General features: G+C 36.8%; 1 protein-coding gene across 5 annotated transcripts in view; it reads left to right on the top strand.

Moving 5' to 3' along the window:
* The window catches only part of Pds5b (PDS5 cohesin associated factor B), a 153132-nt gene that overhangs the window by 37332 nt on the left and 90115 nt on the right, over positions 1-25685 (top strand). For all 5 annotated transcript variants that reach the window (XM_041677965.1, XM_041677966.1, XM_041677969.1 and 2 more), the window contains exons 2-6: positions 12131-12257; positions 16407-16610; positions 18698-18784; positions 18889-18986; positions 19825-19951. In XM_041677965.1, the coding sequence (XP_041533899.1) occupies positions 12150-12257; positions 16407-16610; positions 18698-18784; positions 18889-18986; positions 19825-19951 (624 nt within the window). In that variant the 5' untranslated portion in view covers positions 12131-12149. The remainder of the gene's footprint in view (positions 1-12130; positions 12258-16406; positions 16611-18697; positions 18785-18888; positions 18987-19824; positions 19952-25685) is intronic.

Raw genomic sequence — 25685 nt, forward strand, 5'->3', positions numbered from 1 at the left:
ATTTTAGTGTTGAATTTAGTGATTTTAGTTTTACTGAGAAGCTGTATTGGATTAGTATGAGAAATGTAGTCTAAGCACGTGTGCTATTTGCCTTTCCTTCTGTGAATACCTGCCTGCCTTCTGTCCAAGAATAGTGTTTAAATACTGAAAAGATATAGTGGGTAAGGTATGATACATGGTGAACAGACAAGAGAACTAATGGGGTGAAGCTCTCAGCTGCAGAGCCTGAGGTCTGTGTGCCACAGTGGGTTAGTTTTTCCTTCCTAGGGACAGTAGAAGATAGGTGCAAATATATCTAGACATTTTATTTAGTGATGGGAGGCTGTGGAAGTTCTTGTTTGAGCTTCCATATTATCAATGAAGTAGTTTATAAAGAGAAGAGGTGCAAGAATGTCTGCCTGAGATCTGATAGTAGGGAGGTTCAATAATTTTATTCTGTTGTAATGGACATTGAGTTGACTGCTGACTAGAGAAATAAAAAGGCTTTCAATAAATGAGAACAGTTACTACTATTTAGATAAAACATGCTACTTGTAAAGAGACTTAATGGAACCTTTTTTTTTTTTTAAAGTCCCATTATGTACTCTTGGTTGTTCTGGAGCTCACTATGTAGATCTGGCTGGCCTCAAACTCAACGTAAATCCATCTACTGCTGAGATCAAAGGCAAAAGCCACCGTGCTTGACTTTTTAAAGAAGATGAATACAAGATATGACCATGTCTTTTTTTTAAATAACATTAATAAAACATGAATTCAAAAATTGATCTGTTTAGCCAGGCAGTGGTGGCGCACGCCTTTAATCCCAGCACTTGGAAGCCAGAGATAGGCAAATCTCTGTGAGTTCAAGGCCAGCCTGGTCTACAAGAGCTAGTTCCAGGACAGGCTCCAAAGCTACAGAGAAACTCTAACTCGAAAAACAAAACAGAACAAAACAAAACAAAAAAAAATGCTGTGTTTTGTAAAAGAACTACTGGAAACTGTGGTTATTTTCCAGTGTCTGTTGAATTGGTTCCAGAATCTACAAGTGTTCAAGTCCCATACATAAAATGACCAAATTATATTCACATAGACTCCCTACATTTTCTTTTATATTTGGCATCTTATCTAGATGACTTTGTTTCCTAATCCAGTGAATGCATTAGGTAAAGAGTTGTTCAAGCTGTATTGCTTCGAGAATAATGGTAAGTCTCCACACAGCACAGAAGTAAAAACGAACATTCTTGTTCCATATTTAATTGAGCCACAAATGTGCACCAATACAGAGGTATATTTTATATTTTACTATATTTATGCTATATTTTATTGACACACATAAGAATAATCATTAAAGGAGCATATTTGTACCGAAGACAATTTAATTGATTAAAACCAGATGTGAGCCGGGCGATGGTGGCGCACGCCTTTAATCTCAGCACTCGGGAGGCAGAGGCAGGCGGATCTCTGTGAGTTCGAGACCAGCCTGGTCTACAAGAGCTAGTTTCAGGACAGGCTCCAAAACCACAGAGAAACCCTGTCTCGAAAAACCAAAAAAAAAAAAACAAAAAAAACCAGATATGTTGTAGTGGTATGTAGTGGCTGTGTCCTGCCACCTGGCTAGCTTTACACCCAAAATAATTACACAGAAACTGTATTCTTTTAAACACTGCTTGGCCCATTAGTTTTAGCTAACTCTCACATCTTGCTTTAACCCATTTCTAATAATGTGTGTAGCATCACGAGGTGGCTTACCAGGGAAGATCTTAACCTGAGTCTGTGTTGGGTGGGAGAATCATGGCGACTGCCTGACTTGGCTTCTTTCTCCCAGCACTCTGTTTGTTCTACTCTGCCTATCTAAGCTGCTGTCCTATCAAAAGGGCCAAAGCAGTTTCTTTATTAACCAATAGACATATGACCCTCCTCCATCAGTGGTGATTTTTCTCTTTTCATCAGATAGGGCTTGCACATATAACTGATACTGAGAAACAATCCTCTTTGAATACACGAGGGCTGTTAACACTGTCATTAGAAATATTAAGGAGTTTTGACAACATTTGAATTTGATGCTAGCTAAGTTATTGCACATCGTGTAGAAATACCATTTTTGTTTAAACAGTTGGAATATAAATAAATGTTGCTGTAAGGTTATGCATTTAAAGGAGAATAGCTTCATTTATTTGTCTCCCCCCACTGTTAAGAGTTTCTCTTGTTAGATTTTTCCATTGTTCTTGACAAGAATAAGCCTAATTTCTCATTTTGTTTAATTGCTATATGGATTATCTTTAATGAATGTGCCACCTGCTGGTTCCACCTTGGGGAAGACTGCAGTTTGGAGTCTTTATAAACTCTATAGTTGTCCTAATTCTGCCTTAAAGGTGAACTCCCAGGAGAAAGAGCAGCTTCAGTAAACATGGGCATGTAGGGATTCTAATAGTAGCTTGTTCTGATTCAGTGACAGTGAACTTACTGAGACATTATGAATCATTAAGGAAAATCATGGAAATACCATGATTCATTTCTAACTAGATCATCTTAAAGATAAGCTTGTTTTATTTTTGAGAGGAGTAGTGATTTCTCTCATTGCTATTTTTCTGTTTCATCCAATGGAAAGATCTTATATATCTTTTGAGTCAAGAATGAATGATTGCTGGGCGTTGGTGGCACACGCCTTCAATCCCAGCACTCGGGAGGCAGAGACAGGCGGATCTCTGTGAATTCGAGGCCAGCCTGGTCTACAAGAGCTAGTTCCAGGACAGCCAGGGCTACACAGAGAAACCCCATCTCAAAAACCTAAATAATTCTTTTTTTTATTTTTTTTTAAATATTTATTTATTATATATACAATATTCTGTCTGTGTGTATGCCTGCTGGCCAGAAGAGGGCACCAGACCTCATTACAGATGGTTGTGAGCCACCATGTGGTTGCTGGGAATTGAACTCAGGACCTTTGGAAGAGCAGGCAATGCTCTTAACCTCTGAGCCATCTCTCCAGCCCCCCTAAATAATTCTTAAATTGATTTTTACCCTTCTCCAGGACCATCGCTGTGATTTTAACATATATTTCTTTTAGATGGTAGAGTACTCAACCCTAAATGGAATGAATAGATACCTATCACACTCCTAGTCCTAAGGCTCAGGGATCTTTGAGGAAAAGGGGACAGAAAAGAGTTTTAGAGCCACAGCTATACTTGAAGGAAACTATTTTTTTTGTTTGGTTTTGTTCTTTTGTACACCTTGGGGCTATTGCATATATGAACTCACAGCAATTGAGATGGGCACAAAATCTCATTACTAGCTGAGGAGCTAGTGGCATTTGATAGCTGCTGGGAAAGAAAAGAGTCAGTTTTCTTAATGGTATTACCCCAGTAGGTCAGCTACACTGAGGGCAGTTTCCACTATTCTTAGTTGTTGGGCAGCACACATTGGACTCCAGGAATTCAAAAAAAGAAAAGGCAAAACTAACAAAAACCACAAACTCAAACTTGGCTGGATTAGGAGGTGAAGGGGAAAGATGTGGACATGACCAAAATGCATTGTATGACATTTTCAAAATATTAATAAAACTACTTTTTAGAAACAATACACATTTCTTTCCTTTTTGGGGAATATCTCTGTGTTGAGACAGGGTTTCATTATGTATCCCTGGCTGACCCAGAACTCACAGAGATCCTCCTGCCTCTACTTCCACAGTTCTGGGATTAAATGTGTTTGCTACCACACCTGGCTTTAAAAATAAAATGTAGTTTCTTTTAAATAACTGAGTTCTGCAAAGATTATAGTATGTAGATTATTTCCTTGCATCTATTGTTTATACCAAATGCAACAACATACATATAATTTTTAAATTGAAGTGCTTTCTGAAAGTTTCAAATCACTCACTAAAATAATCCTAGGTTATCTTTTTTTTTTTTACTATAAATTTGTGAAAAATAAACTCAGTTGAAATTTTTTTTTTTTTTGGTTTTTCGAGACAGGGTTTCTCTGTGGTTTTGGAGCCTGTCCTGGAACTAGCTCTGTAGACCAGGCTGTTCTCAAACTCAAAGAGATCCATCTGCCTCTGCCTCCCGAGTGCTGGGATTAAAGGTGTGCACCACTACCGCCTGGCTGAGCAGCCAGTATTCTTACCTCCTGAGCCATCTTTCCAGCACAATTGAAAAAAAATGTATGAATGTTTTTCTGGTATTTATGTATGTGCACCACATGCTTGCAGTGCTCAAGAAGGCTAGAAGAGGGTGTAGGGTCCCCTGGAACTGGAGCTACTTAAGGTTGTGAGCCACCACATGGGCGCAGGGAATGCAACCCAGCAAGAGCAACAAGTGTTATTATCCACTGAACCAACTCTCAAGATAAGAGTTTTTTTTTTAAATTGAGCTATACATTTTTTCCCATTTCCCTCCCTTTCTACCCTCTCCTGTGACCCCCATGCTTCCAATTTACTCAGGAGATCTTCTTCTTCTTCTTCTTCTTCTTCTTCTTCTTCTTCTTCTTCTTCTTCTTCTTCCTCTTCCTCTTCCTCTTCCTCCTCCTCCTCCTCCTCCTCCTCCTTCTCTTCTTCTTTCTTCTTTCTTTCTTCTTCTTCTTCTTCTTCTTCTTCTGCTTCTGCTTCTGCTTCTGCTTCTGCTTCTGCTTCTGCTGCTGCTGCTGCTGCTGCTGCTGCTGCTGCTGCTGCTGCTGCTGCTGCTGCTGCTTTGGTGCCTGTCCCGGAACTAGCTCTTGTAGACCAGGCTGGCCTCGAACTAGAGATCCACCTGCCTCTGCCTCCCAAGTGCTGGGATTAAAGGCATGCGGCACCACCGCCCGGCGAGATATTCTTTTTTTTTCTCCTATGTTGGTCCATGTATGCATCTCTGAGGATCTTCTTCGTTGTCTAGGGTCTAAAGTTTGTGAAAGTTTAGTTTTTACTAATTTATTGTTAAACTTTTGGAGATAGAGTCTCACTATGTAGCCTAGAGCTCTAATCCTCCATTTTCCATTTCCCAAGTACTAGGGTCATAGGTATGTACCGTCACCTACAGTTAAAATTTGTATTTTTCCAAAGCTACAGAAAAATCCTGTATCGAACAATCAAAAAAAAATTACACTTTTTGAAGTGGAAGTTAATAAATTAGTACTTTGTTTCCTAGTGTACATTGTATATAACGTAGAGTCTAACACTAACATAAAATAGGTTCATTTTTATATAAATTTTTTTTAAAGCAGTTACTCTTCAATCTTGTTTTATATTTATTAAGGGAATAGTTGAGATTTTGTTGGGATGACCCTAGCAGATCCCCTGGGTGTGTCAGTCTGGGAGGAGCGTGTCTGTCTCGGTTTTCTCCCAAAAGGTGTAGATCCCATTTCCTACATCCCTTTCTGCCTTGCTTCCTTTCTGCTTCCTTTTCACCTTTTTATTTGCCTTGTGATTTGGTTTTATCTCTCAGGAACATTTTTAAAAAATATCATCCACGTTCGAGGAAGTATTTGCTGAGGTCATTTTGTGTAATTGCTACCCTCCATCTTCAGACATCTCTATTGTCCTGATGCATTCGTATTTGTTATGCCCCTTGACTTTCTTTCCTGATTTCTTCCCCATCAATATATTTATTTCCTCAGTGTTCAGTCTTGGAATCTCAGTTCTTCTTACACTCTCTAACCCCCTCTTTTGAGATAGTCTTACTCTTGACTGGCCTGGAGTTTGTTACATAGACAAGACTGAACTTGGCCTGTGTCTGCACTGTGCTGGAGTTCACATGCCTGTCCTCCCTCCATCCCTTCCTCACTCCCTCCCTTCCTGTGTGTAGGTATGTGTGTTTATGCAGATGTGTTTGTGATTGTGTGTGTTCTGGTACATATGGAGGTCAGCTTTTGGTATTGTTTTTCAGGATGCCACCCCCGCCTCTTTTTTTTTTTTTTTTTGGCTGCAAATCTCGGGGATCTTTCCATCCCTTCCCTACATTGCCTTTTCATAATGGGTTCTGGGGGTAAACTCAGGTCCTCATGCTTATGTAACACTTTACTACTCGAGCTGTTTCCTCAATCTCACATTAACTTTTTTTATGTGTATGGGTGTTTTGCCTGCATCACATATGTGCAGCGCTTGCGGAGGCCAGAAATGGATCCCTTGGAACTGGAGTTAAAGATGGTTGTGAGCCTCCATGTGGGTGCTGGGAATCAAAACTCATGTTCTTTAGAACAGTCAGTGCTCTTTAGTGCTGGGCCATGTTTCCATCCCCTGCCTCACATTTTCTTTATTAAAAATTTAAATTTGCATAACACAAACAGTAGATGTTATCAAAACATTGTATGGTCTTACTTTTTTTTTTAAAAATAAAACTTTAGAATCTAAAGTTTAGATTTTAAATAGTAAAATAGAGCTGCCTTTTAGATGAAACTTAATTTTCCTCAAGAACTGTTCTATAGTTTCTACCATCTCTGTTATAACCAGGGTATACATTTTTTATATTTGCTTATCATTATACTTGTGAGTGTGTGTTCACCTGTACGTTCTTAAAGCCAGAGCTGATGTTGGATATGTTCCTCTATTGTTCTTTATGCAGTTTTCCATTCGGTTCCTGTTGAACCTGAAGCTCACTGTTTAGGCTAGATTGTCTGGCCATCCAGCCCCTGGATCTGTGTGTCCTTCCTAATGCTGAGCTACAGTTATGCCACTGGGCCCAGCCTTTTATGCAGGTGCTAGGGAATCAAGATTTCAGTCCTTATGCTTAAGCAGCAAGCATCCTTCATGTGGACAATCTCTTCAGTTGCTCATTATTGTAGCTTTAGTACCTAGTATATTGCACCAAGTGAATTCTCAGTTAGTATTTAAATAACCAGCTTTTCATACTTTGAATTTTATAGTAATCTCATTTTCTGTTATAATTATTTCTAACTCTTTGAGTCAGTTTTCTTTATTTTAGCCATTGCCTGTATTCCTTCCTTCATCAGTTTCCTAACTGGTCTCCTTCTGTTTCAGCTGTTCTCAATCTATGGTTTGTGAATCATTTGGGAGTCAAATGAGCCTTTCACATGAGATGCCTAAGACCATCAGAAAACACAGATATTTTCATTATAGTTCATAACAGTAGCAAAATGACAGCTATGAGGTAGCAACATAACAAAAATAATTTTTTAATTGGGGGTAGCCATAACATGAGGAGAGCTGTATTAAAGGGTTTCAGCGTTAGGAAGATTGTGAAAACTGTTCTATTTGGTTTCTTCCCCTGTCTAGTCTGCACTGTTTATTATAACTACAATTTCTCAAAAATAGATGTCATTCATTCAGCAAGTATTTTCTGAGTACTTACTGCTAATAATGCCTATCATAGCTAGTAACAGTAGCATCAATGATACTCTGCTGTCTTAAGGAGTTAATAATCTAGGGGAGAAAGAAATATAGTGAGTGTAATGTATAAATGCCATTTGTACAGACTCAGAATGTGGCTAGGTATTAGGTGGAGGAGCACAGCTCTGCAAGTGGAGGTCAGGGAAAGAACATGTACACTTACAACTTTCGTGGAGTTGTTTAGTAGATAGGGACTGGCGTGTCTCACTCTAGGAATAGCCTGTGTGTATTCACAGCCTTTTACACTCTGCTTATAAGACTCAATGCCAACTCAGAAACCTGCCCCATTGTTGGCTCATATCTTTTTTTTTTTTTTTTTTTTTATTCGGGACAGGGTTTCTCTGTAGCTTTGGAGCCTGTCCTGGAACTAGCTCTTGTAGACCAGGCTGGCCTCGAACTCACAGAGATCCACCTGCCTCTGCCTCCCAAGTGCGCACACTGCCCAGCTTATCTTTTCTTTTTTTAGTTCTCTTTTCTTGTAGCTACATTTTCTGTGTGTTACGTCCTTCCCCTTTCTTCCCTTCAGAGATGAATTCTGAACCTTGCCAGTTTTTTTCTTGTTGTTTATACAATCCTCTCCATACCTTTATAGAAATGCTAATGCTTAAATCCTTTCCCCAGGCTCCATGTTTGCTGTTTCCATTATGATGATTTCAAAGTCTACTGTGGTTTAGTTATTTAGGGTTATGTGTTTCTTTTGGTAGACTCTGAGATCCATTTTAACTCATTTCTCTAATAGTTACTGCTGAGATATTATGCAAAAAGTAGGTGTATGGTAACTTGAATTCACGGATTTGCGCATTCTGTGCTGTCACACTTGAACAGCTCATCTGTGCTGACGTTAACTAGTTGTTATGTGGGTGCCAGGAGTTGAACTTGAGTCCTGTAGAAGAGCAGCTAATGTATTAACTCCTGAACCATGGTTCTGAGTCCCTTATTCTTAAATTTTTGCTCAATATTGTTTGCAATATTTGTGTAGTTCTGTATGCTTGAATCCTATAAAGCATTGGTTCTCAACCTTCCTAATGCTTCCCTTAATACAGTTCCTCATGTTGTTGTGAACCAATCTATTTTCATTGCTACTTTTTAAACTGTAGTTTTGCTACTGTTATGAATTGTAATGTAGATATCTGTGGTTTTTGATGATCTCAGGTGACCCCTAAAGGGATCATGACCTACAGGTTGAGAACCACTGCTGTAGAATTTTAATTATTCATAGTTGCAGTGAGGAGGGGGGTTGCCTCTTGTTTCCTCACTTCTCCCCCCTTGTTTCTAAAGCTGCTCATCTGCTGTCTTTTTCTAGTTTTTTTTTTATCATTTTGAGACTGTTGAATAAGGAAGCCATATAATGTATATAATCCTTTACTTTGTGCATAGTGACTGTTAAATTACTGCGTGGATTAGTATTTTTTAATATCAGTTTTTACCCATTAAAAATCATTTGGATTGGTTTCAATTTGGGGATATTTTCTGTAAATGTTAAGTTTTCTATTTTTCTTAGAAAATATCTGATAGTGTGATTACTGACTCTGGGTTAAATACTTGTTTTTTCATTTTAATAAGAAAGTGCTTGCATTATGTTACTATGGCTGTACAACCAGTAATGTCTCTGGCAGATTAACCTCTTCACATCCATGCCTACACCATACACATGACAAGAGTGAACGGCTGTGGAACGAGACACAACAAAAAACTTATGCTTCAAGGGAGCCTGCATGGGACCAGCCTAGACTCTCTGCATACATGTGACAGTTGTGTAGCTTGGTCTATTTGTGGACAGTTGTGAAGTTTGCTGCTACATTTAGGAATGCTCCCCTGGAGTGACTTAGCCTAGGCTTCTGATGAATATGTTGTTTGTTTAAAGGGGCACTCCCAAAGAAGCACACAGAGGCCTACGTTAATTATAAACAGATTGGCCTATTAGCTCAGGCTCCTTATTACCTATAATAACTTAGCCCATAATTCTTGTCTATGTTTAGCTAAGTGGCTTAGTGCCTTTCATCAGTGAGACATTCTTGTCTTATTTCCTCTGTGCCTGACTGAGATTGCATCTCTGCCTTTCCTCTTCCCAGAATTCTCCTAGTCTCGTTGCTCTGCCTATACTTTCTGCCTGGCTCCTGGCCATTCAGCGTTTTATTAAACCAATATGAGTGACAAATCTTTACAGTGTACAAAAGCATTATCCCACAGCACTCTCTGGTTGTTGGTTCACATGAACCAGGCTAGCTGTTTTTATGGCTTTTCCTGCGATATCCCTGACCTTCCTGGTCCTACGATTTCTCTCTCCTCCTCAACAGGACTCCATAAGCTCTGCCCAGTGTTTGGCCATGGGTCTCTGTATCTGCCTCCATCAGTCACTGGATGAAGGCACTCTGATGACAACCAGGGTAGTCAGCAATCTGATCATGGGGATGGCCACTTCAAGCTATGCATCCACTGCTGCTAGGAGTCTTAGCTGAGGCCATCCTTGTTTACTCATAGAAGTTTCTTTTGCATCAGCCTTCTACCTGACTTGTAAAGTCGTCCCCCCACCCCCATTCAGTATGATTGTATTTTTATAGTGTCCTTTTGCAAGTTTTTTCAGATAGGTATATTGTACCGATTTTTTTTTTCTGACTTGACTACTGCTTTATACATTGTAGAGGTTTGTCTGGTTTAGAATTTTCATATAAGCATGTACTCTGTGGGGTTTCGTGTTTGATATCCTTCAGTTAACCCCAATGCTAATCTACATTATTATTCTAACAAAGCAATAGTTGATTGACTCCATAGTTGTGTTTTTGTTGTATGAATAGACCACAGTTTACTTATCCTATGGTTGATAGACACTTGGTGTTGATTGCCTTGCACTAGACATGTGTGTTTTTTTCTTTTGAGCACATACAAACAAGTGGACCCTGGACCCATGTGTAAGTGCATGCGTGTGTGCTTGCGTTTGTGTGTGTGTGTGTGATATTTAGATCATGTGCTTTCTTTTGCTTGGCTTTCTAGGGAATATTTTTCTGATATTTTACTTAGAACATTCTCTTTTCTGCATTTTAAACCTCACACAAATGGGCCTAAAAGTCACAAGAGATCCACTTGCTTCTGTCTCCTTTATGTTACTCTTCACTTGATCACATGGATCATATATGCACAAAGGTTTAACACGTGCTAAACAGTGTTCTGAGTTTACTTATACATATGCTCATACAGCTATCAAATTTTGCTTGGCTAATATGTACTTATTTCACCTATTCTTGACAATCACATTCCTTATATTTAAACTTTGGGTTTGCATATTGAAGATGAGATTTTTATTGTACCCTGGCGTATATTGTTGCTACTGAGAAATACCTATTTTCAGATGCTCTTGTTTTTAAGGTAGTGTGTTGGTTTTGAGATTTTATTTTCTTTTTGAAAATGTTTTTAACTGAAATAGAATTACATTACTTTTCCCTATTTTTCTTCCTCCAGCTACCCTCTAGGACCTCTCCTATGTTCCCACTTCACATATCCTTTTTCTTTTTTTGTTACATACACACACATGTATTTATATGTATGCACAAGCATATATAAGTATGACCTGCTGAGTATGTTGAAATTTTATTTTCTTGATTTATTATCCCTTTTATTTTGAATTTATTGTCTTTTGCTTCTTGAATTTGCCAATTGCTGTCTTATAATACTTGTGCAGTTATGTGGACTGTTCAGTCTTCTGTGAGTCATAAGGTAGACTTGCTCTTTCTGTGTGTATTTTAGTTTCCCTTTGTTATGCTCTGGATTTGTCTGTTACTATTTCACTCTTTTTACCTTCTCTGGCTTCTGTAGGGCACAGATTGATATCTGGGTACCGTTTTTGGGTGGTGTGTGCGGGGCTAGGATAGAAGTCCACATTAATCTCAGGAGATTTTTTTTTTTTTTGGATAGGTACATATTCTATCCCGTTTGTCCAATGTGAGCACTGAAACTGAATCCTGGTTTTTTTTTTTAAATGTTTATTTATTTTATTATTATGTATACAATATTCTGTCTGTGTTTATGCCTGCAGGCTAGAATAGGGCACCAGACCTCATTACAGATGGTTGTAAGCCACCATGTGGTTGCCGGGAATTGAACTCAGGACCTTTGGAAGAGCAGGCAATGCTCTTAACCACTGAGCCATCTCTCCAGCCCTGAATCCTGGTTTTGTCAGTGGTGGCAGATAACTTCAGAGATCAGATACATAGAAAGCTATAGTGTTTAATTCTCTGGGTTCTTGTTTTTATCCTAGATTTTTTTATCAGCATCATTTATGATACTTTATTTTTTTATTTTTTATTTTTTTTTTAGATTTATTTATTATGTACACAGTGTTCAGCCTCCATGTATGCCCTCAAGCCAGAAGAGGGCACCAGATCTCATTACAGATGGTTGTGAGCCACCATGTGGTTGCTGGGAATCGAACTCAGGACCTCCGGAAGAGCAGTCAGTGCTCTTAACCTCTGAGCCATCTCTCCAGCCCCCTTATTTTTTATTAATATATTTGTTTCCTTGGAGAATTTCTTACAACTTATTTTGATCATACTCACCCCCATTTCCCAATTTAAACATTTATTTATTTTGGTTATTTTTTCTATTTTGTGTGTTTTGTTGGGGAGAGTTAGTGCAAATTATATAGCTTGCTTCTAATGGAAATAGAATAAGTAAATTTGTTTTCAGTAATTTTGGAAAATTTTCATTAGCTTTCATTTAGTTGACTAAATTACTCTGAATTAAGAGGTTATTACAAATTGTTGGATAAGAACTTTTCTTTTATATTTATTATAGTACATGCATATTTTTAGTTTGTATCTAATAATTTTCTTGCTTTAGGGATACGGACATTTCCATCATGGCTCATTCAAAGACAAGGACCAACGATGGGAAGATTACTTACCCTCCTGGTGTCAAAGAAATCTCAGATAAAATCTCTAAAGAGGAGATGGTGAGGCGCTTAAAGGTGAGTGAACATGTATCGTTCAGACAGCGGGGCAGTGGGGCTTTCCTTTGGGGATCTTCATGTAGGGCCATATAACTTGCTTTGCAAGGGGAAAACTATTTTAAAGACTTTAAATGGTACAGAAAGAGTTTGTGGGAATAGGTCAGGTACAGAACAGTGGGGACCCCTCTGCTACTGGGAGAGTGATTGACACATATTCCATGATATTTTTATACTGTCCATTATCAAGTTATCTGCTCTTTCTTCCTGTTTGATGCACACTGTCATCCCCTCCCGTGCCCCAACTCTTCAGGTATAGGAAAGAACTTGTAGATATATATAGGAGTCCTTGGCTATAGGTTTACCTCCTGGTGCATTATTTTAGAGTAGTCAGAGCTTGACTGTTAGTGTCTATCTCTGCTTCTGGCACACAATAGACCAAGACGGGTTGTTACCTTGTATGAGGCATTCCTCTAACAAGGGATTCTTTAGATTATATTTGAATAATTCTTCACCTTTTTTTTTAATAAAAAATGGCCCCTGTGACTATTAAAATGTTTAAAGTAGCATTAACAGACAAAGTACATGTGAACCTGGTTCAAGATTATTCTTACACTTGAGCACTTTTTTCCTTTTATGTGTGTGTATTTAGACTTTTGTCTTGTCTGCTATAGTATTATAATACTCATTTTTTTCAACTAATGGAAAACATAAAATTATACTTACCATTTCTTTCAACTGGTACAAAACATAAAATTACACTTATTATTGAGTTATATGTAATATTTCAACATGTACATTCTGTAATGTTTACTGATCTGTTATTTTTTCTTTTTGTCAGTGTTGGAAAACTTTGCATCACTGAAAGGTCAGAAGCCTTACAGAACAGTAGTATATTAGGCTGCTGTGTGGTGTATGTGTATGTACGTGATGTTAATACTACTATAAGCTACACTTGAGGTCTGGATATTGTTTACTTTTCCTTAAGCTATTAGAGTGCAGCTGTCAGAGGCTTATTACGTGAAGGAGAAGGTACTTTGTCGCAGATAAGGTACCCATCCACCCGACAAGTTCAGTCTGATTAGGAACTGTGTCTGTCTCATTCAGTAGAGCCAAGCTCAACTCTTTTTATGTAGGTTGTGTTTACTTTTCTATATATTTATCTTTTCTTGACATGTTGAGTTTTTGTGAAACCAGTACATTTATTTTCTCAGATTTATCCCAGAAATTATAGGTAAATATCTCTCATGTTTGTGGAAAAATGCTTTGAAGGCATACACATACAAGCTGGCTAACAGTAACTTTTGTGCATACTATTTTCTCAGATATATTTAAAATTAGAGGTCTCATCTGAGTTATAACTGAGGGCCTCTTTTCCTCCTCTTAAGGCCATTCTTTTTTTTTTTTTTTTTTTTTCCTGAAGCCGAGTACTGAACCCAGGGCCTTGCGCTTGCTAGGCAAGCACTCTACCACTGAGCTAAATCCCCAACCCCTTTTGTCTTCTTTTATTTATTTTTTTTTAAGGCCATTCTTGCTGTGTAGCACAGGCTGGCCTAGAACTCCATATGGAACCCAAGATGGCCTTGAATTTATAATCTTGCCTAAGATTCCTGAATGCTGGGATTAGTGATTGTTGTTAATGGGATTTGCAACACTATTTGAGTATACAGTAGGGAAAATTCCTTTTATCTGGGCTTGGAACAAATTTGATTGTTTCATTGTCTTCATGTTCAGTGTTGTGTTATGTGTTTTTACTGTCAGCTGCTTACAGCATCAGCAAGCTGGCTAGTACACAGTTCCATCATTTTTTGTACTTACAACTGCTATGACTTTTAGCATTCTCCTCCTCTGAGAAATAGAAAATAGATTTAATTTTGGATGCTGATACTTTTTGCTATTTACAAATACATATAATAAGCTTTATGAATTATAATTTGTTAACATATAGGTTTTGTTCTTACATAATTTCTGGGTTTTCCTATAACATTTTATTCAAAATGCACTTTGTTTTCCATTTTTATATGAAGAGATTCTAAGGGAAAATAATTAACTCTGTACCTAACTCTTTATCCCCTCTTTTGACTTTTTCTAGGCCCAAAGATGTTGAGAGCTCATGTCTTGAGAATAGTGCATTTTGTCTATTTTGGTTTTGTCGGATTTGGCATCAGGCATGGCAGAGCAGAGAGGTTGCTAGCAGCATTATCCCCGTGGCTGTTCCATGTGTTCAGTGTGAATAAAGTATTTATTTCTTACTTTGGAACTTCGGGCCTCCAGCAAGTGGAGAAACCACAGGCTTTGATGCTCTGTGGGCCCTGTTCAACATTTAGAATGTGTAGCACCACCTAGTGGATGCTGTATGGTTATCTTTTGTCAGCATGAGAGTGAAATGTCATGTTTTTTTCAGGTTCTTCAGTTTTCTTCATTCTCATTTGAAGAAGTAATACATTTTGTTGAGTTTTAGTTGAAGTAAGGATAGGACAGCTTTAACTAATCATTTCTACAAAATACTAAAATTAGAAAAAGTGTTACAGAATTTAAACTATAAATTCTCAGTTAATTTGCTTTTAATTTCCCTCCTATAAAAATACATATGAAGACAGATCTGTTTCTTGCAACTTATTTCTATGTAACATATACATGGGTTATCTTGTTGAGCCAATGAGATGTCCATATTGTATTTTGTTTTACTGTGACCTAGAAATATTTTTTGTATCCTGTACTTAGTCACTTCATGGTAAGTAAAGGATGCATTTTTCTTAGGAATACATCTTTGACATCCTTTAAAAAGAGTGTTTTTAAAAAAAAAAATTTAAATTATGTGTGTCTCTAAGCTGGGTATGAGCACACATACAAATGTAGTGCCCACATTGTCCAGAAGAGGGTTTTGGATCCTTAGGCTCTGGAGTTACAGGTGATTGGGAGCTACCTGATGTGGGTGCTGGCAACTGAATATGGGACCTCTGAAGAACAGTACATGCTCAGATTGTTAAACCCCAGACATTCTTTCTTGAATCTGCATTTTACAGTCTTTTGGGTAGACTGAAATAGAAAAATCACATCTCAAGTAGTTCAATGGCTAATAATACATTGTTGCTATGACAAAATACTGAACAACAGCGATTTTAGGAAAAGAACTTTGTTTGGGCTCACAGTTTGAGGGTACAGTCTGTTATGGCAAGGGAAGGCCTGATAACAGGAAGGTAAGGCAGTTGGTCACAGTGCATCCATAGTAAGGAAGCTGAGAGATGAATATGGCTCTTCAGTGCTTTTCCTTTTCATCCAGTCAGGGACCCACATTCAGTAGTGGGTCATATGTCTTCAGTTAACCCTTTCTGGAAACAGTCTGATTGACACTGCCAGAGGTGTATCTTTGTGTGATTTCAAATCCAGCCAAGTTGATGTTAAGATTAACCAGAACAGATAGAAATTGAAATTTTCGTACCGGGATTCTCATGGACTAGAACTATTAGGAAGAGAAGAAAGGGCTGTGATTTTAAGTGCCATAGAGCCCTTCCTACACTGTGCAAGTGAAACAAGTCTCCACAGCTACAGACCCTGAATAATAGCCACTGCAGAGGGGGAATTTTAAACTTAAAGCCTGGTCTACAGAGATGTGGACAAATGACAAATACTTACTTTAAACTAGTGATTCTCAAACTGTGGGTTGTGACCCCTTTGTGGGTCAAATGATCCTTTTATGGGTTGCCTAAGATTCTTGGAAAACACAGATATTTACATTATGATTCATAACAGTTGAAAAATTACAGTTACAAAGTAGCAATAAAATAAATTTATGGTTGGGGTCCACAACATGAGGAACTGTATTAAAGGGTCACAGCATTAGATAGGTTGAGAACTATTGCTTTAAAATTAAGCATTTAATGAGTTTTTTTTTTGAGATGGAGTTTTTCTTTGTAGCTCAAACTAAACTTGAAATCGTGATTCTTCTGCCTTATCTTTCTGAGTCTTGGGATTACAGGCATGTGCTATTATGCTTGGTTAAAAATATTTTAAAAATTGTTTACCCTTTTCTTGTAGAAGGATCTCATTTTATTATTTTCTGATGAAAGTGTATTTTGAGTGAACTTTTTTGTAAGTGCTATGATTTTTTTCCCCGACATGACTGTTTACAGGAAACATCTGACTATTTGATGATTTTTTTGTGTATAGATGGTTGTAAAAACTTTCATGGACATGGATCAGGACTCTGAAGAGGAAAAGGAACTTTACCTGAACCTAGCTTTACATCTTGCATCTGACTTTTTCCTCAAGCACCCTGATAAAGACGTTCGTTTACTGGTAGCATGCTGCCTTGCTGATATTTTCAGGATTTATGCTCCCGAGGCTCCTTACACATCTCCTGATAAACTAAAGGCAAGTACTGATGGGGCGCACTGCTGCATTGACACTTTTTTTCTATTAAATTGAATGAGATTAAGTAATTTCTTTTTGAACATTTATAATGAAGACCATGTGCATTGTTTAAAAGATATTACCTAACTAGAAACCTGAATGAGAACTGTACAAAAGATAACAATGACTATGTGACAAATATTGTAGTAAATGATTTTAGAAGCTATTGGTCAGAAAATGACTTTCCTTAGTAAGATTATCATCCATTGTAAGAAAAAGTTGCAGACAGTTTGCTTCACTTTACTTTTCACTGAATTGCATGATATGTAAGTGGTTTAGAGAATGATATATTCGTTTCGTGTAAGTCAGGTCTCTTCCTCACCAGATGTTTAGTTGACAATCTCTCAACAGGAAGTATAAAGACTACTGCTGTGCAGCTTATTCACCTTTTGTGTGGGCTTCTCAGCCAGTGTTGACAGGAACCTAGCTCCAGGCTTAGGCATGATGGAGAAGGTGTTACAAAAGATCTGTTCTTTTTATCAGGGCAGTTATTGAGAAGAGTATCTGATAGATGAGATAAAGGTTTGTGTCGACTGTCTGAAACATTAAAAAGTCTATCTGCCTGCTTCTCTGTCTCTAGAATCAATCTTTTGGTCTCATTTTACATACCCCTTTTTCTGTTTTGGGGATAGAACTGAAAAGTCACTGTGTTTTTAAGGAAGCTTTCTAAGTATTTATGGGATAGTTTTTATTATAATTATCTTCAAGGCCATATTTTTGTCTACATTAGTGCCACATTGGTTAGTATTGAATAAGAGAAAATTGTCAGCCTCCATTTTTACCATTCAGTCTCAGTTTGTTACTCTTATGAGGAAACCCTGATTGGATATTTGGCTTGCTATGGATGAACTGACAATTGCTTTCAGCTTTTGATAGGTCTAGTATGCTAAGTACTCTCTTTCAGACAATAAAGATTGTTTGAAAAGCTCATCCATGGAGATTATATTTTATATATTTCTACTATGAAAGCAGCCATTTTCAAAGGATGAATGTTTTAGAAAGTGTTTTTCTTGAAATATTACTCAGTCATTTCCATATATGTAGTATTTTTGCTTTTTGGCTCAGTGGTTAAGAGCTCTGACCTTTGACTGCTCTGCTAGAGGTCCTGAGTTCAATTCCCAGCAACCACAGTGTGGCTCACAGCCATCTGTAACCATCTGTAATGAGATCTGGTGCCCTCTTCTGGCCTACAGGTTGCATTCATGCAGAATACTGTATTTATAATAAACAAATATTTTTTGCCTTTTAAAAGAGGAAACATTTTTCTTATTGATTGGTAGCAAAATTCCTTTGGGGAATTAGTTTTTACTATTAGGTTTTTTTTTTATTAAGTTTTCCCACAGTTTTCAAAGACTGAAACTCAGGAAAATTTAACTGAAAGTGACTTTTTTGTCTGTCTTTAAAGATCCAGGTATGTACACTGAAAAATATTTAATAAAAAAAGTCTAAAATAAAGAATAGGTAGAGATTGAGAAATTATTCAGGAAAGAAAATGACTCTAATATAATGATGGTTAAGAAGCTAGATAAACTGAATTCCATTTCTCTTTCTTAAATGTCTAAGCTTCTGTGTGTGATGTGTTTTATTGCTACTTTGTAATTTTGTTTTGGGAGTTTGTTTCCTAAACTGTTTTCTTGCTACAGAATTGTGTTGTTTCATGTGTTGTGCTTTTTCAAGAGAGTCCTCAGCTCTCAGTTATTGCAACACCTTTATTTTAATAATACCAATTTTCTTTGGCTCACTTTTTAAGCCTATTGTTTTAATTTGCTGGATGTTGAACATTTTCTTTCTGTATACTAACATGTGGTCTATGTAATGATTTCCTGTGAAGAATAATAGGTGTATCAAGATTTTTATACATTGTATTCCTTTGTAAGATCTTTATGTAAAGTTATACTGTAAAAAGTTCTGCTTTTCTCTTTGTGTTGTTTACAATTTATCCTTAGATATTCACAAGGTTGGTGATTAACTATAGGTAGTCCTCCCAGTGTAATGTGTATTTCCATTTAGCATTCATAATTTAAGCAAAACTTTGTTTTTTTTTAAAGGATATATTTATGTTTATTACAAGGCAATTAAAGGGACTAGAAGATACAAAGAGCCCTCAATTCAATAGGTATTTTTATTTACTTGAGGTAAGCAATGTATTATAACTTTAGATGATATTTAAATTTTATTTTTTGTATATTTTTAGCAACTAAAATATTCGCCTTTTTTCTTTTTTACTTCTTTCTTTTAGAACATTGCGTGGGTTAAGTCATATAATATATGTTTTGAGTTAGAAGATAGCAATGAAATCTTTACCCAACTATACAGGACCTTATTCTCAGTTATAAAGTAAGTTTATTTTCAAATGAGTAATACTTCTTAATTGTAAAGATTTTTGGTTTACAGTGAATCCTTATACGCTGTTGTGATAAATATTGGCTTAAGGTTATAAATTAATTTACATTTATTCTATATATAGTTCTAAATGGATAGAACTTATTGTTATGTATTTATTGGTTAGAAGCGCAAATGAGACTAATTTTTGGTGTTATTACTTGTTTACATATTATATTGATTTTTTTTTTTGTTGTTGTTGTGGCAGTCTGTGTAGTCCTAGCTGTCCTGGAACTCTATATAGATTAGGCTGGCCTCGAACTCACAGAGATCAGCTTGCTTCTGCCTCCCAAATGCTAGAATTAAAGGTGTACACCACCACTCCTGGCTTTTATTAACTTTTTATATATGTGGTTGTTTGAAATAAAATTTAAAAGATTTTAAAATACTTTGTCTAAATTTAAGATGAACCTGAGATTGCTTTTCATTTAACTACTTTGGTTGTGAGATAGCTAAAATTAGGGGCACGTAATTTAGTATAGTTTTTTTCTCCCTTGATTTTGATTTTTTTGAAACAGGTTTCTCTGTGTAACCTCGGCTGTCCTGAAACTCTCTCTGTAGACCAGGTTGACCTCAAACTCAGAGATCCACCTGCCTCTGTCTCCCAGGTACTGGAATTAAAGGTGTGTGTGGGCTTAGTAATATGGTTTTAAAAATAAATTTTTGTTACTATAAGAACAAAGAGAAAGAAGTTTGACAGTAATATAGTTTTAATCTTACCATTTTTATAAAGTATGTTTACTAGTATCCTATCTATCTCAGTTACATTTGAAATAACTGTTTTGAATTTCAGCAATGGCCACAATCAGAAAGTTCATATGCATATGGTGGACCTCATGAGCTCTATCATTTGTGAAGGTGATACAGTATCTCAGGAGCTCTTAGATACAGTTTTAGTAAATCTGGTACCTGCCCATAAGGTATGTGAAATGTGCCTAAACTCTATTATGTTAATATTCAGATATTATGCTTACGTTGTAAATAGAATCTATCCTGCTTTAATATTTTGTAGACTCTTAAGATACTTAATATTTAAAGTATAACAAACTCATTAAATTTTATAGTCACCAATTACATGAAGAAATAATGAACTTAGTTTGTATAAAATATGGTCAATGAGTTTTGTGTAGGGTGCATTTTACACACTTACGGGGTCAAAAGTTTGGGACTAATGGCTGTCTGTGGCACCTATTAGCATACGTGCTGACACCCTGGCTCTTCCCACTCTGCTCCCTACCCTAAACTTTCCAGTTCATGGGACTCTTATTCCTATATAACCCTGCCATTTTGGCCATGTGCTCTTTTTGATCTCTTTCATCTTTATCACCCCTCTTGTTCCCTCCTCCCCTGACCTGGTCCAGTCTGCCGACCACGTGCAGTCTACTACTTTCTTTCCCTGCTCTGGATTCTTGAGATGCCTCTGGCTGTACTCGCCCTCACACCTACAATAGAAACCTTCCCCTCAAACATACCTTGGAGAGGTCATACCCTCAATTTTCTGGTGCCAAAACCCTCACTGTATACAGCAGTGAATTACTAGCTGCTTAGGTAGGTACTGTTTGTTATATGACTTTATGTGTTTGCACATGGATCCTGGCGGGATTAGTTAGGCTAGTGTAGAGACAGAGAACTTAAGACCATTGCTGTTTTTTTTCTTTGCCCTGAGTGTTGTCAACCAAGATGTGTGCATTTCCCTGTGTTTATATGTGTGCTTTGCCTTTGAAAGTCTATGATTCTGGTAAGCAGTTGGAGTGGCAGTTGTATGATTGAGAAGGGGTTGGATTTCGAGAGAGGAAACAGAAATTACCAATATAAGCAAACATTATTTTTTTTCCTCTTTAAATTTAAGGACTTTCTAGCATTATAGTGTCTTGGTCTACAGTTACATAACATTGGCACAAATAATCCTTCATTGGAATTGAACTCTTAATCTAAAATTTTAAAACATTATAAATCTATTAATTGTGAAAGTAAGCAGGCTCAACAGCAAGTTAACATTAGATCGCAAAAATTCAGATGATGTATTTAAGTGGAAAATCAGAGGTGTTGATGTAGGCTCTGATTGCCTCCATCTATTCTGTTGCTATGCAGGTGTCTGGTTTGGCTCCTCCTAATTCTGTTCAGCTCAGCTATATACCTGTCACTGATAAACAACCATGAGAAGGAAGGCAGGAGGTAGAGAGAGAATAGACTTCACTGAAGCATATTGTACTCCCTTCCTGAGGCTCATAGCGCCTGCTTTGCCTTTAGTGCCCACATGATTAGGATTCCTGTTATCTTCTTTGAAGGAACTGTAAATTCTGGGTAGTAGTTCATCCGACCTGTTTCTTTGAGGCAACCCACCAGGGTGTTTGGCCTGTTGTCTCAAGCTCGTAGCTCTCTAATCAGGTAGGAGAACCAGTATCATGAACTCTACTGCAGGACATCTGAGGGAGGCTTTCAAGAGTTGATGAAACAGGCTCCCCATGGTGGCTGCTCTCTGGAACCATGCCAATACCTGGGAGAAAAGGCTTTCCCAGACACAGATTAAGTGTCATTGTTTTTTGCATTTAGCTGCTACCAGGAAATCCCAGGCCTCTGTCTCTCCAGGCTGTTGTCATGGAAAAAGTCCATTTGTCAGGGAAAACAAACAGGCACTTTCTGGGCTAGAAGATGCAGTTGATGCTGGGACTTGACCTCTCATTTGTGAGAGCAGCTGGAGTCTCCTCGTTAGCTCCTTACAAGTTTAGTCTACTTAACTTAGATGGAACAATTTTGGAGGGTAATTTCCCTTTTCGGTCATTTGTATAATTGTAGTTTTTGATAGCTTAGTGAATGCTATGATACTGAATAACACATTCTAACAAAGCTGAAAAGAAATCTTAAGCAGATTAAAGATACAGTATATTTTCAGTTACTGGAAGGCATCCAAATAAGAGTTAAAGTCATTGTAGTGACTCACTAATGAAAGCCTGGTGACCTGGAGTGTGATCCTTGGGGCCTACAGGAGAGAGTCATTGCCAGAAGTTGTTCTTTGACCATCGTGTGCTTGCTGTGGTGTGTGTATGTACATATACATCATTCACTCTCTAAATAAAATAGAATAAAAAATGAAGAATAAAAATATGAGTTAAAAACTTGTAGTAGCTGGGAATATGAAAAGAAAACCAGGAGAAAAGCTTATTAGGAGTGAAATATAATCACTGGTCTAGTTGAATGCGGACTGAAGTGTATTCTTAAAATTTTAAGAATTTTAAGAGGAAAGAGACTGACAATAATATGACTTGAGTTTCCCACATAACATAGATTGTCACATTGAGCTGAAGATTAAACCAATTGGTTGATGATAATAAGAAAAACAGCTAAAATAAAGCCATGGAAAGGGCTGATTTATAAAATTGTAAGAAAGACTTGATAGGCAATGACAAATAAAAAAGATCAGTTTATATTAATATTAGTGACAGGCCATAGCTCAGTTAGTAAATTGATTGTGGACCCAAGTTTGATCCCCCAAACCCAAATAAAGCCTTGTGTAGTGTTGTGAACTTAGAATCTTGGTGCTGTGGAGTTGTTGGCCAGATGAATCAGCTAGCCTAGCCTACTGAAGAAAAAAAAAAGAGGAGGTAGAAGAGGAGAAGAAAAGAGATCATTGGTGCCCAAGGAGTGACATCCAAGGCTGTCCTTTGGTTTCATCATACATGTGCATACATATGTGTATATATTCCCTCCTGTCTAGAACATGAGTGTGCGTACCTCCACACAAATATTATACATAGTAGGCTTCTGAAACAGGATCTCTGTCTTCCAGACTGACTTCAAACTCATTTTGTAACTGACTATAACCTTGGATTTTTGATTTTCCTGTCTCAGCCTCTTAAGTGCTCTTAGGTTTACTGGTGTGTTGTCACCAAACCTAGTTATGGTGTTGGATAGACACACTCTACCAGTTGATCTTTAAATTTTCTTAAAAATTTATTTTGTTTGAGTTTATGTCCATTGCTGTTTTGCAGTGGATGTCAGACCCTCTGGAATTGGAGTTAACAGACAGTTGTGAGCTGCCAAGTGGGTGCTGGGAATTGAACTGGGGTCTTCTGGAAGAGCAGTCAGTGCTCTTAACCACTGAGTCATCTCTTCAGGCCCCTGATCTTTATCTTGAGTCCCATGTAGTCTTTAATGGATAAATACAGGGTTTATCTGGTAAAATATATAAGCAAAAATTAGTGAATTATGAAGAGAATGAACATTCACTATTTATTGGGTCATCTTAAGGTGCTTCCTAGTGATTATTAATCAGACAAAGGGTTTATAAAAATACTGAGTCTTTGTAACACAATACTACAAGCCTGATGTCAAGCATCATTAATTTGATGAATTATAATGACAACTGCCTAGTGAAAGAAATCATAAAACATTATCAGAATAAAATATATAAGTAAAATACAAAAGCAGTTGAGCAGAAATAAATGAAATAGGAAATAGTGACATTGCTTGAAAACTGCACATTCATAATTTGAAAAATGTATTAAGTAGACAAATAGCAAATTGAATCAGAGAAAGGGTGATAATATCAATATAGAGTTAAAATGAGCAAGCAATATGAAGACCATTAAAGGACAGTTACATAAATAATAATCTCTGAATATATTTGAAATTAGAATAAACTGATTCTCAGTTGCCCAGTGCCATAAGCAATAAAAAATTAGTTGACTCTTGAAACTCTACTAAGAATTTAAGTTAGCAGCAGCAGCAGCAGCATGTTTAAACAATAAACCTAAGCTGACCACAGGGAGACCATTGACTATTCATGGAGCAAGCAGTCTAATATATAGTCAGCAGAGTTAGTTCCAGAGTGTAGGAGAGGGAGAGATAGTGCACAACTGTTAGCACAGGATGTGGGGAGAGAGCGAGTCACAGACATAGGCACTGTTCTCCTGGGGAAACTAGTTAGAGCTAACCCACAAGAACAGATGCTTCCAGAGTGGCATAAAGTAATATTGATAATGACCTAATTGACTTTATTTTAGATACGAAAGACAGACTAACATTACAAAATGGTAATGATAGAATAATTATTAGTATTAATAATCATTAATACTCATGACTTCCAATACTTATGACTAGGAACAAAAATCAGTGTAACTTGCCATAAAAACTTTTAATCAGTTTGAAGTAAAAAGCAGCTTTAAGACCCTGAAATATTCTCAATGGAATTAGCAATGTGAGGCATGCTGCTGCTATTTCAAATAACAACAGATATGTTGTTTCTAATCAGGATTCTCTTAGGGGCTGTAAGTTAATATATAAAATGAGACAAAAAATAAAAAGATTAGAAAGATGAAAAGCCCTGAAATTATTTGTAAATGATACTGTCCAGAGAAGTACAACATAGTATGTAGAAAAATCAGAAAAAGAGATATAAATCCATTAGTATAACAAGTTTTTCTTTGTAACTTTAACAGAGATACGATACACTTAGAAGTTTGACACATGACCTTAGAGTTTATGCATTACCTTTGTATCAAACCATTGTAGATGGCTGACAAAGCACAATAGAAGTCTTAATATGTTGAGAGATTTGCTGTTTGTAGAATATGAGACAGTGTCATGATGACTTCAAGTTTCTGCATATGAATCTATAATAAAATAGAGCAGCTAATTTGACAAATGGAATCCAAAATTTACACAAAGGGGCAAATGACCAGTAATAGCGAAGTAATTTTGAAGAAGAGTAAACAAAGGGGACTTTCTGTTAAGACTTTTTCATGTCTTTCATCTATAATTAGGCAATAATGACAAAAGAGTATCTGGAAGTAATGGAAAGTTTAAAAATGAATGCATAGTTATTTTAGAAGCTTAGAATGTGCTAGAAGTCTTTGGGAGATATCAGACTAAGTTGTGTTAAGGTAACTGATTACCCATATGAAAAATAAAATTATTATTCCAAACTATATAAAAATATTACAGCTAAAGATATCACTTTAAAATTAAGCATACATATCAAACTGCATAAAAGGTATGTGTATGTGTTTGTGTTTGTGTGTGCGTGTGCCAGAAGAGGACGTCTGTTTCTCTGGTGCTGGAATCAGAGGGCTGTGAGCTGACTGACGTGGGTGTTAGGAGCTTGGGTTTTCTGAAAGATTAGAAACTGCTTTTACCCCTGAGCCATCGCTCCAAGGTTTTTTTTTATTTTTATTTTTTTTATTTTTATTTTTTTATGTTTTTGTTTTTTGGGACCTAGCATGTAGCAGTCTTTATTTGTATTCACCTGAACCAGTTTGAATTGGGGATGATATTTAGAATGACTAAATCTTTTATCTAGTAAACATTCATTGACCATTTCTATATGGTTAATATGTTATCAATAAAATCTGAAAAGAATATAGTTATTTTTGATTGAAAAAGGGATTTTGTAATTCAGTAGCCCAGATTGTTCTAAGAAAAATGAGTTCACTTTCTATTTTTTTTATGGATAGCTCTCTCATTCCATTTATCTAAGAGGCTTTTAAATATACAAATAATATTTTGCTTTTCATAGATGAGGTACAGGGCTGGGGTTATAATTCAGTGGGAGAGTTCAGTAAGCCCAGCATCTACAACAAGATCCCACCACTGCAGACATACAAGCATAGTTAGCTTTGTAAAATATATATATAATATATATATATAATACTGATG

This window comes from Microtus oregoni, unplaced genomic scaffold (assembly GCF_018167655.1).
Source record: "Microtus oregoni isolate MIOR12 unplaced genomic scaffold, Mior012 000029F_ref0000214, whole genome shotgun sequence".
Lineage (NCBI taxonomy): Eukaryota > Metazoa > Chordata > Mammalia > Rodentia > Cricetidae > Microtus > Microtus oregoni.